Source organism: Vanessa tameamea, chromosome 27 (genome assembly GCF_037043105.1).
Source record: "Vanessa tameamea isolate UH-Manoa-2023 chromosome 27, ilVanTame1 primary haplotype, whole genome shotgun sequence".
Taxonomy (NCBI): Eukaryota; Metazoa; Arthropoda; class Insecta; order Lepidoptera; family Nymphalidae; genus Vanessa; species Vanessa tameamea.
The window spans coordinates 4,932,999-4,951,697 of record NC_087335.1 but is presented as its reverse complement, the minus strand read 5'-3'; the positions used below and the strand labels follow the sequence as shown (position 1 = coordinate 4,951,697).

General features: G+C 31.8%; 1 protein-coding gene across 2 annotated transcripts; it reads left to right on the top strand.

Annotated features, from left to right (window-relative positions):
* Positions 1 to 1,054: 1,054 nt before the first annotated feature.
* Positions 1,055 to 15,020, top strand: LOC113392070 (uncharacterized). 2 transcript variants are annotated; one of them, XM_026628348.2, is made up of 10 exons: positions 1,055 to 1,327; positions 2,754 to 2,901; positions 5,956 to 7,070; positions 7,450 to 7,618; positions 7,784 to 7,956; positions 10,859 to 11,082; positions 11,830 to 11,994; positions 13,140 to 13,263; positions 14,053 to 14,142; positions 14,441 to 15,020. In XM_026628348.2, exons 1-10 carry the CDS (start codon positions 1,253 to 1,255, stop codon positions 14,984 to 14,986), a joined length of 2,829 nt encoding a protein of 942 aa, XP_026484133.2. In that variant the 5' UTR covers positions 1,055 to 1,252; the 3' UTR covers positions 14,987 to 15,020. The 2 variants fall into 2 exon arrangements, with proteins under 2 accessions (XP_026484133.2, XP_026484134.2); XM_026628349.2 differs by lacking the exon at positions 11,830 to 11,994.
* Positions 15,021 to 18,699: the final 3,679 nt, after the last annotated feature.

The following is an 18,699-nucleotide window of genomic DNA, read 5'->3' as shown; positions in this document are numbered from 1 at the left end:
AATCTGTATGACAAGTTTCTTACCGATTTTTTTTTTGTTTTAAGTCATTTTTGTGGAAAAAAATTATCGTTTTCCGTCTCACATTTTTAAATTTAGACCAATAATTATTGTTTTAATATTGATAAATAACCATTGTTTAATCTTTTTTATAAATCAGAAGAAAAAAATAGATTTATTTTGTTGATTTTTGAAGTTGCCTTTTTGATTTATTTAAAAAAAAGCTAAAAAACGTGATTACTCAAAAATGGTTCACTTTTGCATCATGCATATGGGGGTTAAAATTATTGCAAATAATCATAATCCAATGACCTACATAAGCTTTAAAAAAAACCGTAATTTTATCAGCACAATGTTGGCTTATAATTGTAGCTCAGTTTGTTAATCAATAAATGGGTTTGGCGAATATTTATTGAATGTTGGGTCTAATGTGACTCTAAATTTACAATATATTAAATACATAAGAAGGCCTTTGAATCGAACAAAATTGTAAATATATTAAAAAATAAAGCAATACGCTTATTACAACTTTTATTTCTATATCCCGAATATATTATAGAAAAACAAAGTGATTTCAATTATAACCTGAATTTTTTAATTAAAACTATGTTTAAGTAGCATGAAAAAGAAATAAAAGTCATGTCAAGAAAATTGTTCGTTTTTCTATAATACCCTCAATTTGTTTTATTTTTCAAATTTATTTATTTAAATCCGCAGTGGTTTCTTATGGCCTTATTAATTTCGTTAAGAGGTTTTTACAAAGACGGAACTAATGTTTGAAATGGAGTTCTTAAGTTTATTATGAAAATTCCACTGGCTGGATGTCAACTTTAATGGCATTTCTTTCATCATTTTCTTCGGACCAATATCAGCGTTAAGTTCAATTCTGTATAATAAATTTGGAAATAATAACCAGACCTATATTTTTATTTCATATTTATTGTGTAATTGTGAAAAAGATACTAGTAAAAGGAATATTGCCGCTTATAATGTAACTTAATTTTATTCTATTTTAAATCACATATGGCAACATTATTTAAAAATCAAGATCAAAATTACTGACACTTGACAATAATGAATTTAAAGTCAGCTGAACAATGCATCTTTATTTATTTATTGTGTTGAAATAATTTACCATGTTGCGTATTATTAACATGTAAACCTTAGTGGTCAAATGTTTCACGTTAAGGAAGTGAAGTTTTTTTATTTTATATTTATTGTAATTACGTTGTGATCTGTGTTTACTTCATATAAAATGTTTGGAAGACCAAGATGCAGAGAGTGGACACCTTTAACTACTCAACAGCTTCGTCTCCGTAGTTTAATTCAGGTAAAATTATAATCTTTTTTTTTTTTAATAATTGAAGTAAAAAAATATTCATAACATAGTGGTTAGGCAAAAAATTTACCAACAAACGCCTACACTTGATGGTATACGTCATTTTCTTGTTTTGTCTTTTGTAAATTGTATATTGTCATATAATTATGCAATTATATAGTAGGAATTGTTTAGAACCGAAGTTTAGAACTAAGAAGACATATTTACTAATTTTTTAGCTTAGAACCAAATTGATATTATTAAAAAAAAAACAGAAATCTTGTCAGTTTTTAATTTAGACACATTTTTAAAAACTTGTCTGTGCTTTGGCAACTATTATTTATTATGAAAAATTAATCATTCTAATCAAAATAGTTCCTAACTCAAACTTTATGAAGTATTCATTGTAATGCATTTGAATATGTTTATTAAAATATTTTTTTAACTCTTGCCAAGTTGGAAATTAATAAAAAAAAAACTTAAAATTTCTTAAACATACTATTATATCAAAAGATGCATTTTAATGACATAATGATAAACCATATCTTGTGTAATTTATGTCACATTGATAAGAAAGAGTTCTCACAATATTTTGAAGATGAAGTCACATAAACATATATGTATGAACAATGATAAAAATATATGTGAATTATATGTTGTGTTTAGGGAATATATTTTTTAAATCATGTATAGTATATTATAACAAAGGCATTTAAAAGAGATCTGTAAAAGATACCTTTTAAGTGCTAATAATGGACACTAAGAGATTTATGTGTACTATGAGTTTATTAGGGAAATTCCAATTTTAAATTAAGTCTGTTTCATTAAGACTGTCCCACACATGACAAAGGGCTTTAGTGGTATTTATTGATTGTCACATATATTATTAATCTCTAGATTGACTGTTGAACATTTCTTTTGACCTGGATTTAAGGAAAATACATGCTATAATTTGTTTCTGTATTGATTAATTTCTCATTTGTTTTAATTACTGTTAGGAATTTGTGATAATTGTCGGAAAAAAATTCTCGCCTTGTGTAAATAAAGTTTTGGTCATTTAAGACCACTTCTTCTTATATAAAGACATACAGCATTAGAAGCATGAACTGAACTTCTTCATTTTTTAAGTAGTCAAAGAACCTTATTACCTTATTTACCAATGTATAAGACAATTTAGTAAATATTCATAGTAGGTATTAATGTATTTTAGTTTAATCTACTTTAAGCATAAATGTTTTCATAGCCTGCGGTGATTAATGAATCTTACTCTGTCTGTGACTGTTTCATGGCCAAACCATTGAACTAAATTCGATGAAATTAACTAAGCAAAATTGAGCTACTTTTTTAAGCTGTAGCATTTGTAACTAGTTAAAAATAAATACAAATTCTACTGTAAGACTTCTTTTAATTGATTTAGTATATTTTTTTTAATTTACAGATTGTGGGATATAACATAAGGCCACCTGAGAGGTGTACACATCAGTGCAGTTACTACCTGACCTTGCATCACACTACAATGTCTGCCCCATTCTACACTAGCGAGAGGATTTGCTCACCTCACCCTAAGTGGAAAGAAATTGATTCTGGTAAGAAGTAAAATATAATCATTATAGCATGGAGTTGAAATGTGACCACATTTTGTTTTTTTTTTTCTTCTATTTCAGCTTTCCTATGTAATAAAACATAGCAATAAAAGTGTATGATAATTTTGTATGGTACATTATTAATTTTGTTGGTTATTATTAATATTGATACTCTGGTAGTGAATTTAATCAAATCATGATATTAAAAAATAATTTCTGATTGAAATGTTTATTTACTTTATTGTTGTTGGTTAGTTTTACAGTCATTCGGTTTTAAGGGAAATAAGCTAAAATATATTTAAGCAATTTTATTTAAATTAAAAATAATTAATTTAAATGACTCATGTGACCATAGTCCCATAGATCAGAGTATTTTGTATGCAAAGGCAATACAAAACACTATTTAAAAATATTTGAATTGTACAAATAGATATTTCTTTAATATTATTGTATAACATTAAAAAAAAAACATTTTAATATGTTAACTATGTGTAAAAAATATATATGGGATTATTTATATATAACAATAAATAGCCAAGAATCACTAAGTTTTTTAGTGGAATCCCAGAGAATATTGAGTGTCACAGTATCACATCTACATATATACAGATTATGTCATCCTTATACAAAATATAACGGATGACTAATGTTTATGGTGACAATATCACTCTAATTTACGTCTTACATATCAGCTTTTTGTATAGTTACGTATTGAGTCGTCACAGCTATATTTGTCTGAAGTATTTAGATATTTAAAAGGGCAACATACACAAATAACTTTTTTTTTTTTGAGGTAGGTAGACAGGTGAACAAAGGCCTCGCTCTTAGTAAATTAGCACAGATCATTAATTTGCTCTAAACCTTCGCTTTTATTTGCATAAATATAAACAAACTCATCATAATGGGTCTATAAGTAGGTGAAAGAGACATACTTTCTAATTTAATAGAATTATTTAGTTCGGTAAAGTTGTAAAACAATATTGACATTTATAATTTAAATAAAATAGCGAGTTACTCTCTGGTCTAGAAGGTAAAGAAAGTAGAAATATAAAAAATATAATACAGGCAACATATTATACAAGAAAATACTTTCAATGTTGTAAATAAAGGTTAATAATATTATATTCGATGTATGTAAGATTAAAAACAAAAAATAAATATTTACAAAAGATATATATTAAAAATTAAATTCTTTTAATATTGATATAATAATAAAAGTGATTGTTTGTTCATTCAAAATATATCAAGGTCATTGTGCATAAGAAAATCTGGTTATTTGAGAAACATTTCAAGGTAAATGTTGAATAAGGTATTGAGAAATTTAATACTTTATTATGTATTAACTGAAGTAGATTCTTTTTCTCGTTTGTTTTAGTTAATATTATGATGGTCCAGTGAACCTGATGATAAGAGATCACCTCTGCCGTTGGCATACTTTGTCATTAATTGGCAAATTCATCCAAATATCTTGTCGATAAATAAAAAACAAATATTTACTTTTTGTGACATTGATAATATTTGTTTTGGAGATGATAGATATATAAATCATCAAATTTAGGTGTGTAGTTTGTTTATATGTAAGAGGTATTCTCCGGAACTATTCATCCAATTAGGAAAAAAAAATCACTGGTAGAAGTCTACATTATTCCAGAATGTTATGGGGTTTAAACTATATTAACATCATATCATTCCTTTATTAATATCTTGGACCCTTGCGAAGCCGGGCTGTCGGTAGTATTTTTTTTAATTTGTTTTTATTTGCTTGGTAAAGTCCGAGGTAAATGCACTATTTGAAAACTAGTGTCGTATAATATTCAGCCAAAATGAGTCACTGTTTGCAACATAACATTACACAAAAAAATTAAATTGTAGTTTTTTGTTTAGTTCTTTAGTATGCTCAATAGAAAAAAGGTTATTTTTTCTTTCGTCTAATTGAAGACCAAGACGGCCAAAAATGAATTCATTCAAAAAGTCATTTAAAAAATACTAATATTATTGTAATTTTTTTATATTAATAAAAACAGACTCGTTATTAGTAAATAACATTTGACCTATATTGTTTTAAACGTAAATATTATCAATATCACAAATGAATCATTTAGTACAGACATTCATTATAGTTTCCATCTAAACACGGCTTATGTGACCTATCTAGATGTATATAAAAAAATTGTTTTGCAATTTCAACTGTATATCAAAACAATAAGGTTTAAAGTTTATTCACGCAATTGTTTGATATGTTATGTTCATCCGCGTCAATCTTATCAATAAGCATAGAATGACCAGTAATTTTTGCATTAGTATGAGCTTGCCCAATGTACTGGAAACTCCCTATGATGAATAATCGCCGGAATTATTTCGTGCGTTTAATTGTTAGGATTTTTTGTATCGGGTTTCGTGCCTGAGGCGCCAATTACGGAACAAATATGCCTGGTATAGGTATATTCTTGATGCGATCTTTAAACTTATCGATATTAGGATTTTTTAAGTAAAGGTCAGTGACCTACAGGGTAAAGTGACCAATAGGAGGTCAACTCTATTAGTTCTCGCTAATATTGTCGCCGATATTCTACCGTTTATATCGATTTGTCTGAGATCTGTGTCTTTAATCGCGATACTTTCAATTATTATGTAATAATAATCAGTTCAGACCCGAGGGGGGTACGGAAAACAGCAAATTGATGCAAAATGATCACACACGGTGGTTTAACATTTATAAAATAAACATCTGATTTATTAATAAATTAATTAATTAAAAAGTCTTACTCGACCCGATATTTAAAAGTAAATTAAGAAAAAAAAAAACTTTTTTAGAAGGCTGAATTTGTCATTGCTTTCGACTTGTTAACTTTTTTTTGAGGATATATAATGATATCAATACCATGTCTATTGCGATATTTATATAGAAAAAGTTCTCTGTTGTCTTTTTATGATTTAGACGAAAAATTAGTGTGGTTAGACCAGATTGCATCCAAAAACATGTAAATTTTATTAATTTGTATCCCTTACTAGTGTAGACGATGTATAATAATTAGGATGTACTTTTTTATCTTTCAGAAATAACACAGCGTATGTCATCAACAAACGTAGTTATACGGATATGGTGTCATATTCTCATGCCTCCATGTAAAGATGAGGACGAGAAATGCGAACAAGTGCAGGACACTATCATTCAAACGTGGGGTGTATATTTTAGTGGTCTCCGATATATAGGGGCTAATTTAGCTTTAAACTTTACCTCGGATTGCTTCAAAAGCAACACTCTGGTATTCCAAATGCACGGTGGATACTTTTGTTCGTATAAAAGTTTGAAATTGGACGTAATACCGCCCGAAAATGAATTAGAACAAGGGTCTCTCTCGTCGGACTCATCGACCAAGACGAATGTATCGAAGATTACTTTGGAATCAAAAGTTTTACAAAGTCACAAAATTATAAATGAATCTAGATCGCTTTCTCCGGGTAAATTTTCAAAGATATCCGATAAAGAATATTCGAAAAGTCACAGTCCAGTCGAAAGAGGTTTTAAACAAAATTTTCCTACTCTAAGATCTTCGTCAAGTTTGAATATGTCTTTAAATCATAGAGAGAGTAAAAGGGAAAAAAGTACTGAAAGGAAAAATGTAGATCCCAACCATATATATGAACATTCTCCTGATAACATAGATGTTAGAGAATTTACAAACAGTGATCTTAACTGTGATAAATCAGCTTCCCAAGAGGAGCTGTCGAGTAAAGTAGACTTGAGCGAAACGGCTGAAAGTTACGACTTACGCAATGAATCTGATGGAGTGCCAAAATATAGGTATCTGGCGCTGAGTTTCCTCAAATCGGAAATTAGGCCAAGTTACAATGCAACGAAATTGCAAAATCTTCATTTGCTTCAGTATTCTATAAAGAAGCGACAAGAAGCGGTCCAGGAAATAAAGGAACGGATATATAAGAAATCAGCTTTAAGTGAGACTTGGACATCGGATTTTGAATTAAAACTTAAGGGTAAAAGTAGGTCTCAGAGGAATTTGTTTTCGCCTGACGAAAGTGAAGGTTTAAAGGAAAAATCCTCTTCTCAAAGTGATTTGACCGTTAAAAATGGTAAAATAAAAGAAGAAAAAACACCAGTATCAAACGGTCCGCGATTGACGTTAAAATTAAACGATCTTTTGTCCTATAAGGTAATTTTAAATGTTTTATAAGTATCCTTAAAATATAATTGTCCTCTTAATGTAATCGGGTTGTTTGCGGCAAAGGCAAATTTAATATTTTCGTGTATCATCCGCTTGGTATAGATCTATCCACTCACCTCTGATTAGTATGAGTGACATTCGAATTACGACATGTCTAAGTATGCGTGAGATGACTAATATAAGAATTAAGAAAACCCAAAAAAAAATCAACAAAAAAAAAATACAAAATTTTTTATTATATTCATTTTGAAAAAAAAACAGTCACTATAAAAATATATTCAAGTATTTGATTATATTTTAGAAAGATTATTTAGCTATTCATTAAAAATCTTAGTATATTAATTAAACATTTAATTTTTATTTTCAGTCTAAGCCTTCTCCATATCAAAGAGCAGAACACGTTAGACTTACGAAACAATTAGAAATATTACATTTCAAAAGACTTATACTTTCGGATGAGAGAGATAGCAAATTAGCAAATATTAGACGATTGAAAGAGAGACATGCGAAGTTGTTTGAAGAGAATCAAGATGTCGGTAAGGTTTAGTCCTTCGAGCCGGATTTTTATTAATTACATAAATAAAAAGATTATTGTTGTTTATTGATAAATGTTAAATGGCATATTAACCTCGTGATGATAAATGGCTTTCTCAAACTTATTTTTTTTTCCAATTCGTTATTAAGTCCTTTTTCATTCCCAGGTTCAGAATTGATGCAAAATTATCACACGCTTTCTCGTCGTACTGAAGCGTTGAAAGAGACAAGAGAGTCGTGTTATGCACTAAGGGAGCTTGCAGCGAGATCTCACGCAGCTTTAGCGAGCTACAGAAGTGATTTACTGATGCAACTGTCTAGAATCTTCTATATAGATCAGGTGAGGATAAGTTAATTACGCTTTTTGCTGCTGCAGATCCATGGCTCCTGGATTCCATCCCCAGGACGGTCTAATACAAGTTATTCTCTTTAGTATTTCGGAGTTTGTAAGTTTGACAATGTTTACACTTCCGTGCTTCGGAAAGCACTTATTGTTGGTCTACGTTTGTAACTCTCCGGTCAAGTCGGATTTTAAAAGAAAATGAATATACAGTGCACTTTGTTTGTCTCCCTTGTAAATACAGACTTGATCGGAATCGATCAGGCGGATGAAACGTGAAGTGAGGGGGAGGAGGTATACACCGGAATACCCACTAAAAACCAGCAGTACCCTCTCCAACTTTTCGGCGGGTGCCGCGGGGTCACTTTCGCGTGCTACCGAGACGAAAGGTCAACAATGCCTGAAGAAGTGTTACAATTCTAAAACGTATTAAGAATATATTAAAACCGTTGCGGTTATTGTTTTATCGTAATAAAGTCGTAATGTAATCACGGCTAGTATTATTAATATATGCAAGCAATTATTTTTGTCCAGACAACGAACTCAACATTTTTTTTTCTTATGTACTTCAATACTGTGTATTGAATCTTAAGCGTTGGTACTTTGCTTTGAGCCTGATTTGTGTTCATAGTTCATATCGTTGTTAGCGGTGAAGGCAAACATCGTGAGGAAATCTGCATGGTGGATGAGATTCTGCCTCGTGTGCCACAAACCCCCATTGAGCAGCGTGGTGGAGTAAGTTTCAAACCTTGAAATGGCTTGGAGATCTTAGCCCAATAGTGGGAAAGTTACTGATAATTGCTTTACTTTATTGTGTATCGGTGTTCTGCTTTACAGTATAAAAAAATCAGTGTTATAAGTCACACATTACAAAATATTTGTAACAATAGCTTATATAGTTTTTAATTCACAGATCTCTAAAGATTTGTTAGGGTGTATCTTTCTGTTATTATGCACTAGCTATATTTAAGAGCCGAGATGGCCCAGTCGTTAGAACGCGTACATCTTAACCGATGATTGCGGGTTCAATCCCAGGCAAGAACCACTGAATTTTCACGTGCTTAGTTTGAGTTTATAATTCATCTCGTGCTCGGCGATGAAGGAGAACATCGTGAGAAAACTTGAATTTGTCACCAACACCAAACTCCTAACCTTCTCCTCGAAGGGAGAGGAGGCCTTAGCCTACCAGTGAGAAATGTACAGGCTGCACAGTGCACATGTCATAAAACCTTTATATCATGATAAACATTTCTATTGGTCGGCATAATTTTGCCGACAACTTGAAATATCATCATTACGTTTCAGACAACTTACACAACCCTTTCTTATGAATCACTCCGTCCATTAGTGAAAACCTTATAAATATCTGTTTGGTAGTTTTTGAGTTTATCTGTTACAGACGGCGAGATAAACTTATGTTTTATATTTAGTAATTCATTTCAATTATTTTTGCCGCGCCTCACTAAATATGCAGTCTTTAGATTATACATATTCGAATATTTTATTGGTGTTTATTTTTATGTCAAGCTTTCTAGTGAGTTGTTCACATTAGAACAACTTCAATCCGGTTATTCTAGTTACGACAAGTTCGAACTGGATAACCTATACAATATAGAGACGATAAAAACTATATTTAGATACAATTTATTCAAGCAGGTCATCTAGATTTAATTTTAAATTTTGCATCATAATAAAATTATAAATGCGAAATCGAGTTTGTTTGTTATGATTTAACGTCTTAACTATTCAGCTAAAGTCGCGGGCGATACTAGCCTAACATATTTTACGTTTGATTTGTTATGAAGATATTTTCTTCACTCACGAAACATATCTTAAAAAATGATGGTGTTGTTTAATTGTGTAATTATAGAGCAATAAGAGCTAGTTAGTTAGAATTAAAAGATAAATGTCTAATCTATATTTTACCTATACGGTTTTGATGAATAAATAATATTATAAATGATTGAGATTTGTTTGTATGTATTCTAAAAATGTAAACAACATTATTCCATGGTGCCACAGTAACATGCGAAAGCGAACCCGTGGTGCCCTCCCCCCCCAAGAGACGGAGAGGGTACCGCTGCTTTTTTGCGGGTATTCCGGTGTACGAAGGCGCATTAGGCGTCCTGGGCACCGGCGAGTCCCACATACCGTCACACTTCAGGCGGGGGAAACGCATGATGCATTTTTCCAGCGAGAAAAAGAAACTTTATATCGAGGGCGAAGTCGGACCTACTTATATAAAGTGCATGTTATGACGTGATAACGTCTTATAAATCGATGAACGGCGGCTGCACGCACGGAAAAGCATGACTCATTGTCACGTTCCGCCTGAGCCGGGCGTGCGAGCGAGAGCGCGGATCGAGCGATAGAGAGGCACGATCGGCCTAAGCGTTCGGCTTGTGACGCATCTCTATGCATCTATCTCTTTTCCACTCCGAGCAGTACGTTATCACTAGAGATGGGCCGAATGACCATTAGGTGAAAATAAAAAAATCAGCCGAACTTTTGCCGGTTTTGAAGTACAAGTAAATCTTAAGTTACAGTGTGTTTAAAAATTAAATATTTTTCTTATTTTTTATTAAATTTCGCTTCTCCATACAAACTCGTAACAGCTGATCTGTTGTTTAGTCTGGGCAAGTAATTTATTTTTCGAGATCACATAGTAAGTTGAATATATGAAGAAAAAGAAGGATAAGTATATAAAGGCCTAGTTTTAGTTTACAGTTATGATACATATAATGAAATCCATTAATTTAGGTGTTTTATTTTACTTTTTTCTTACACCGAACGTTTGGCATTTGAATCGATTTTCGGTTAAATCGAATATTAAACGTATTTCATCGCAAAATTATCGCCCGTAAATCGACTTTACAGACAATTTTATTTTTTATTTTTACAGCAAGACGCAACAAATTGGTCGATATGTGACGTGCCACTACCGATATGTGGTGATGAGAACCCTCGAGCTTCGAATCCGGTCACAGATTCTGTCGCAGCCGGTTTTGTAGCTCAAGCGACATCACTAACAGCGGCCATATTGAATCAACCTCTACGCTACAAGATCACGTTACTCGGTTCAGCGAGTAAGATATTAGACATCACACCGGATTTACCGGATCCAAAGTAAGTATTTTGTTTTAACTTTTTTTATTACTTAAGCAAAGGTCAGCCGCGACGGCCCCTAAATCCTAATCCAAGCTCCATTGAATTTTTATCTGCCTAATTTGTGTTTATAATTTATTTCGTGTTCAGCGTTGAAGGAATTAGATACCGATATGATTTTATGGGCACATAACTGCTTAGACAGCCAAAATCATGGGTCTAACAGTTTGAAATTTTGCACAGGAATTCTTTATGACACCTAGATGAGCGCTAAGAGATTTTTCGTAATTCATCTCCTAGGAGGGTGAGACTTAAGATGAAAATACCGTATAAGTACAGTACAGTGAAGCACCTTTACATACAAATCGACCCTGTAACATGACGATTCAAGTGTGCTTTTATGGGCCTTCTTGAATTAAAAATGTTTTGATTTTGGATAGATTCTCGTTATTTTTAAAAGTTAAAGAAATATGGGGGTCTCAATTTAGGCTTCTGCTTGTGGCTAAAGACAGCTATTACAGCGGTTATCCAAAGGGATATACCAACGGGTTCACGTCTAGTACCAAATCGAATCGTATGTCGAAATTGCTTAAAAACCTAATGTTTCCAAGAAATAGGCTTAATATTTTACCAACTCTAACTAAATTGAACAATCACTATACTGATTTGTTATGACACACATATTAATACATTATACAGCATGTTTTCTTTACAAGTAAATAATATACAGGCTGATTTTAAATTGAAATAATATTGAACCCTTTCCAGTATACCATTGTTCGCAAGGGGCGGTGATATAACTCTGTTTCGTTACGCGATGTTTCTCCTGAACAAATGCATTGCCCAGCTGCTCTGGGGTCGCGGGTTGACGGTGCACGACATGAGGCCGACGCTGTCTAACTTACAGCGTTTGTTGACCACGCCGAGTAACCTGTAAGTTTATCTGACTTATATTTATTTGAAAAAAAATTGGTCCTCAATACTCAAATAAAGAAAAAAAAAAACCATAGATTTATATGCTGAAAGCTCAACTATATTGTCAAACAATAACAATTCTTGGTTACTGTGTCTTTATTTATAATATCACTGATCAATTATATCCAAATTAATTTTACTTCCAAATTTTCGTTAACGTATTCGTCAACGTTCAAAACGTCGTTTTTTTTCCGAAACTACACAGTGAATATCATATAATATTCAATAGGTGTTGGAAATATAGATATTTATTCATCCAGTTCGTGTTAAGGATCCATGTTTGAATTAGTTTACATCATTGGAAATAGTATTCGATTTTATTATATTCATAGAATGTTCTGCGGCCTTTTTAGCGAGACTTGTTATTCTTATGTTATGTAGGCGGACGGGCAAACGAGCCACTGATGGTAAGCGGTCACCACCGCCCATAGACATTGGCGCTGTAAGAAATATTAATAATTGCTTACAACTTTTGAGCTAAGATGTTATGTCCTTTGTCCGAGTACTTGCACTGGCTCGCTCACCTTTTAAACCGGAACGCAAAAATACTAAGTATAGCTGTTTGCCGGTAGATAATTTGACTACTCGGTGGTAGGTACCCAGACGAGTTTGCACGAAGCCCTACCACCTAGTAATGTCATTCGTTACATTTATTTCATATTTTTTGTCATTTAATTATTCTTAAACGTTGTTAGCCGAGATGGTCCAGTGGTTAGAACGCGTGCATCTTAACCGATGATTTCGGGTTCACACTGAATTTTCATGTGCTTAGTTTGTGTTTATAATTCATCTCGTGCTCGGCGGTGAAGGAAAACATCGTAAGGAAACCTGCATGTGTCTAAATTCAACGAAATTCTGCCACATGTGTATCCACTAACCCGCATTGGAGCAGCGTGATGGAATGTGCTTCAATCCTTCTCCTCAAAGGGAGAGGCGGCCTTAGCCCAGTAGTGGGAAATTTACAGGCTGTTAATGTAATGTAATGTAAAGGTTGTTAATTTATTTCATTGTTCCTGTTAATAAATGAGGAAGAGAGGAAGCAACTTCGTTCCGACCAGGTGCTACACGTCACCTCTCGTTTTTTAAAAAGTTACTTTTTACAGAACGGATACATCGAAGTTATTCGGTACATATCGCTGGCTAGCTGACAGTCTCTGTCCAAGGACGCAGTCACTACGAAGTCTGGTGCCATCTGAGAGGAAATATAGGCAATTCAATAGATTTAAGGTATATCTCATGCAATTAAGTGCATTATTTAAATAAGCTAATTTAAACTTTATAACGATAAAAATAACGATTAGATTTCGTTAATTACCTATTGAATAAAATGTCGAGTAAGTAAATTAGATTAATTTGAGCTTTGGTTTTCGGAGTTCAGAAGTTGCAAGTGTGTACGCTCCCGTGCCTCGGTGCGCACGTAAAGCCGTTGGTCCTGCGCCTGAACTCATTTCCTTCGTGTCGGAACTGCCGTCCAATCGGATTACGAGAGTCAGGGAATAGGGGGTGTGGCTGTGTTTGAGCACACACTTATGTGCCATAGTATGTTCAGCGCAGTTCGCTATTCTTCCTTCTGATTGGTCACCGGGTCCGAAATCGGTCGGGAAGATATAATCACCATCGTTGACTTTGTACAATTATATCAATAAATAAAATTGTAGTAATGTTATTGTCTATGAATACATGACACTCGAACAAAACGCAATCGTTGTTTCGTCTGCCTGTCTGTTTGTACCGGTTAATCTACGAAACGGTTGAACCGATTTTGACAAGATTTTCACTGATAGTTATTGTTGGGAGCAATTTAGGGTACTTTCATACTTCATAAAAGAATTAGGGTTCCACGGGAACCGAATACAACTGAAAAACATGGTTCGGGTAGGCAAAAACTTTTGGGCCACATTAGTTAGTTGGTATTATTAAAGCTGTTTATTATTTTACATTATAAATTAGTCAATGATTAAAGTAAATACATTATTATGAAAAAATAAGAGATTAATGTAATTTTAATAATAACAGGAATCTGTCGATAGTCACACACCACAGAAGACGGTGAACGTCAAGAGACATAAGCATTCTAGAAGCGTTGGAAGTTATCACGAAGATCAGGTGAGTTGGTGTTTTTAATAATAATAAGCACAACTTATATTTCCATAAATAAATAACTATCAAATACACTCATAAAAGAAAATTATAAAATTGGCAATCACATTTATTTTTTAAGAATAATTATATTAATTATATATTTCACATAGTTTTTTTTGAAAAATATTTATAAGAGTGGCAACACTATCAGGTGTGTAGGTAGTGTATCATCTAATGTTGTCATATGTGAAATCGTTACGAGATTTTAAATTAACATTTGAGTTTTTGATTGGTACATAAAATTTGACGTATGATTTTACAGGATTTATCGCTAAACGATTCGACTATGTCGATAATGGGAAGCGAATCGAACATATACAATATGAAATTAACGAAATCAGAATGTTCTCAAAGTCTGAAACCACACAATTCCGACTCAGAAATAGCTAAATTAACGGTACAGTTGACAGAAAATAAAGTGCAGTTCACACTGGGCGACGACGACACGGTGGACGAGAAGTTGGTGAGAATATCGAGTAATAACGACGACGAAGTTACGTGTACGACGTGTCTCGACGAGAACGTCAAGAGGATATGTTCGGAAATAACGGACTTCTGTTCGAATTCAAGTAGGAAGAGTTACGATTTTCCTAAAAATGAAATCGATATAGCTAAGTATATGGAGAGGAAGGTCAGCGTTGAAATCGAAGATGTGGATGTTTCGTGCGATACGTGCGGTCACAACAAGAGTGGGGTCTGCGACATAGCCTGCGCTAATAACGTGCGGGACGTCATCGTGATACCGAGCGCGGAAGCCATATTGGATACGGGGCCGAGTTTGAATTTGGAAGAGGAACAGAACGGTTAATATTTCATAATTAGAATATTTTATTGTTTTTCTCTTGGTGATTGGTTATTTATGTAGCTGGATATGAGTTTCGCAATAAAAAAGTACTAAAACAAAGGAGTCAAATTTGTTATATTGGTGTGCGTGACAGATACGGTTGATACTTAACAAACTTAATACTATTTTACTAGTGTGCGTATCCTTACCCGACTGTTGGTCACTGTTTTTTTGGCGCCTTCTCTACTCTGACAATCTATCTAGGCATATAAATAATCAAAGCTGATACTATATCCCGTCAATGGCTTCCAAATAAAACTAAAATCTTGTCTTTGCCTGTAAATTTAAATATATTATATAAATGTAGTTGTTGGTTCTTTATTGGTTTTTTTAAAATCATAATTCTGTTATTGTAAAATGTCCTATATCCTCACGATTTATATATAATTGACGGACACTTACGGTATTTGATCGGGCGAAAATCTTATCCAAATAATACGTACCATTTGGGATAGCGTTTATCACATATAACCAAATACACTGATGTTATGAACTATCCCTTGTGAGCTTTTAGGAGTATTTACTTCATACACGATAAGTTCAGTCCAATTAGTTGATTGTTCTCGGACTGTATTAAAAATCTATAAAATTAATACTTTAAAAATGTTCAAGACTAATTTCTTACAGTCATTACGTAAATTGAAACGATGTCTATTATGAAAATATAGTCACAAATCATTTGTTTTATAGATACGTGTGTGGTTTTATAGAGTTTTGGACTAATAATTTTATTCTTATATAATTACATGGAATTGTCATTCGTCTCATCTAAAGGCTAAACTTAAAACGGGCGTAAATGCGAAGATACTTTTATGACAAACAAATGTATTAAATCCTTCTCCGAAACGTGTTGCATCTTCTAGTATAAGTTTTACGTATATTGGTTTAGTAGATTTTTCAGTTAGACATTACAAAAATAATGTATCCTCATTGCTATAGATACCTTTGATCCAAGATTTTTTTTTAAATAATAAATTAACCATTTAAGTTTGAATGGCTAAAATTCAGGTGAGAAAAAAAATGGATACAATTGAAACTACATTTCCAATCGAACATGTGCATGTGGTAACACAATGGGGCACTTTCAATTTAAAGGGGCACATACGGGACTCAAGTCTTCCCGTTAAATGGTTAGATGTAATAGAAATTATAGATTAATCATTTAGTCTACTTTAATATGTGACACGATATTAAGCCACTAGTTTTAAAATTATAATGTAAATTGAATAAATATTTCGGCTGTGTTTCGTGTATTAATTTATTTATAATAAACGATTTTCTAAACGTATAATTGTATAGAATGTAAATATAATTATTCTATACATTGTATAGAAGATTTGTACGTTACGAGTAATAAGATGAGTTGGAGTTTTGTTTTATAAATAAGAAGTTTATTTTAATGGCGCACATTGGAGATTTTTTTATCAACTGATTGGGATCAAACCACACTCTTATAACTGTATCATAACACACAATCATATACATAATATGTTTTATTTATTACATAATATACCAAAAGTAAATAGTTTTATTGTGTACAAATATCGTCTTTTAGTTCTTTTTTATCATTATATTACCCCCCCCCCCCCATACATCTTGACACCCCTTTGCTTACGTTCCGTCCGTGTCTTACGTTTATGTATTTAATTTTTTATCCACATTGCGATTGTGATTCCATTTTTTTTTAGTAATTACAGCATTCGTTTAAAAACAAATTATGTATACTAATTATAATTATTATATATTCATTTTGTTTTTATTTTGATTTTTTAATCTATATACATATATAATTCTGTTTTCCTTTCTACGTATCGGTATGAGACTGATAAATTGACGCGAAGTCGTCCATATGTGGTTATACATTATTAATTTTTGGAATTTCGTTGATATTCCTCCATCTTTTTTATTAATTGCCAAGCGAACCGGGTAGCAGCTCATATACCCTTATTAAACCAAAAAAGAATCGTTAAAAGTGTGTAAGAAGCATTTTCAATTATATGTGTAAATATGTATAATTAAATACATCTATTCAGACTAAAGATATTATCCTTGATAGAACATTAGACAAATTATTTGTTACGTGTGATGCCTTAACTAGTTGCAATAATTGACAATACTCAAAAAAATAGTTACAATTGTGCTAGTCACAAATTACATTGAGACGAAAAAAAAATTTATTATATTTTGTTGATTTTCAATTGTTTCAAAGATTTGTCTTAGAAATAAAAAATAGTTTTAATCACTTGCAATAAAATGTATTGATCATTTATAAACTGGGTATGTATAACGCTACGATGACTGGATTCATTGATAAAATAATAAGACCACGTTTCGTCGCAACCAATGTCAAAATTACTACCAACGTGTTGGTTCATTGGTGATATTGGCCAATAAGTGACGTTTATTCTGGTAATAAATTGAACAGGAGAAGCTATAAGAGAAAACAAGTAGAACATATATTTATAATTAGTTATAATTTTATCATCTACCATTATTTTCAGTGTTCATTTTTCAGAATTTTTTTAATCTATGTTCTTTGTGGTTTATCAAAATGTTATACAGAGTATAAATGGTTTTTTCATTTTTTAAGAAATGTAAATAAGTTCTAACTACTTATAATCGTTTTATTTTATTATTGAATAAGTTGAAATAAATTTTAGTAACAATGAAATTTATTTTAGTCGATATTTGTATTGTTTTTGTGTATATTTCACTAAATTATGGAACAGTGATACGGAGTGTCCTAATTATTCTAAAACAATGTAGTTATTTATTCTAGTTCTAGTAATAAATTTTGAATTTAGAACGATTGTAAACTATATCATTGGATAATTTTTTATACTAATGGAGTGATTAAAGAAATGTATGTTTGGGTGTTGTGTGGAGTGAATAAGCGCTTCAACTTTAATACATCCTCTATATAAACAGGTCAAGGTCATGTGTAGACGTTACCTTTAAAATAATTGTGAGATTGTACGTTCAATATAAACTAAAACATACTTTTATCTGAGTAGAAATTCATTCAGTGTATGCGTGTTACAAGATATAATATCAGTTAAACCGAAAACATTGGAACTTACAATGAGGCAGAGCTGACTTATGTCAGTTTTCCTTGCATCCCTTGCGCCCTTCGTGTGAGAGAGACAGACATGTTAGAGCGAGAAAGTGTGGGGCCTTGATTTAATTGTGTATGATCAATGTAAATAGTGATTTACTTCTATTGTAATAGAGTTCTATTTGTCATAATACACGAGAGATAATAATCAACGTTTGTTTTGAAATAAATTATTTATTTGTAAATGTGTTATATTATTTCATTCCATTCTTCAGACGAATTTATTTGAAAATTAATTATATTTTATTATTAACTGCATAAAGTATTTGTTTTTTTAATTTATTAAAACCTTTAAATTCGTAACAACTGGAGGTTTGTTTGTTAAAATTATATTAAAATAACAATTTAATGATTTTTATTATTAATGATGTTTAGTTTATAGATAATAAATAACTTCAATTTATAAAATAGTTGGTGCATGAATTTGTTATTAATTCACGAATCAAGTATTTATTTAATATAAGTTTAGGGGCCACTTAAGACATATCTGAACGTAGACTTGTTTGTTTGGTTTAATTAATTGCAGGACTCGCAGGGCTGCAAACCATACGATCTGTTTAAT

Coding starts and splice junctions, on each gene's coding strand:
- LOC113392070 (XM_026628348.2), top strand. CDS start 1,253: ATGTTTGGAAGACCAAGATGCAGAGAGTGGACACCTTTAACTACTCAA. Junction 11,995..13,139: donor TTGACCACGCCGAGTAACCT/GTAAGTTTATCT, acceptor TACTTTTTACAG/AACGGATACATCGAAGTTAT. Junction 14,143..14,440: donor GAAGTTATCACGAAGATCAG/GTGAGTTGGTGT, acceptor ATGATTTTACAG/GATTTATCGCTAAACGATTC.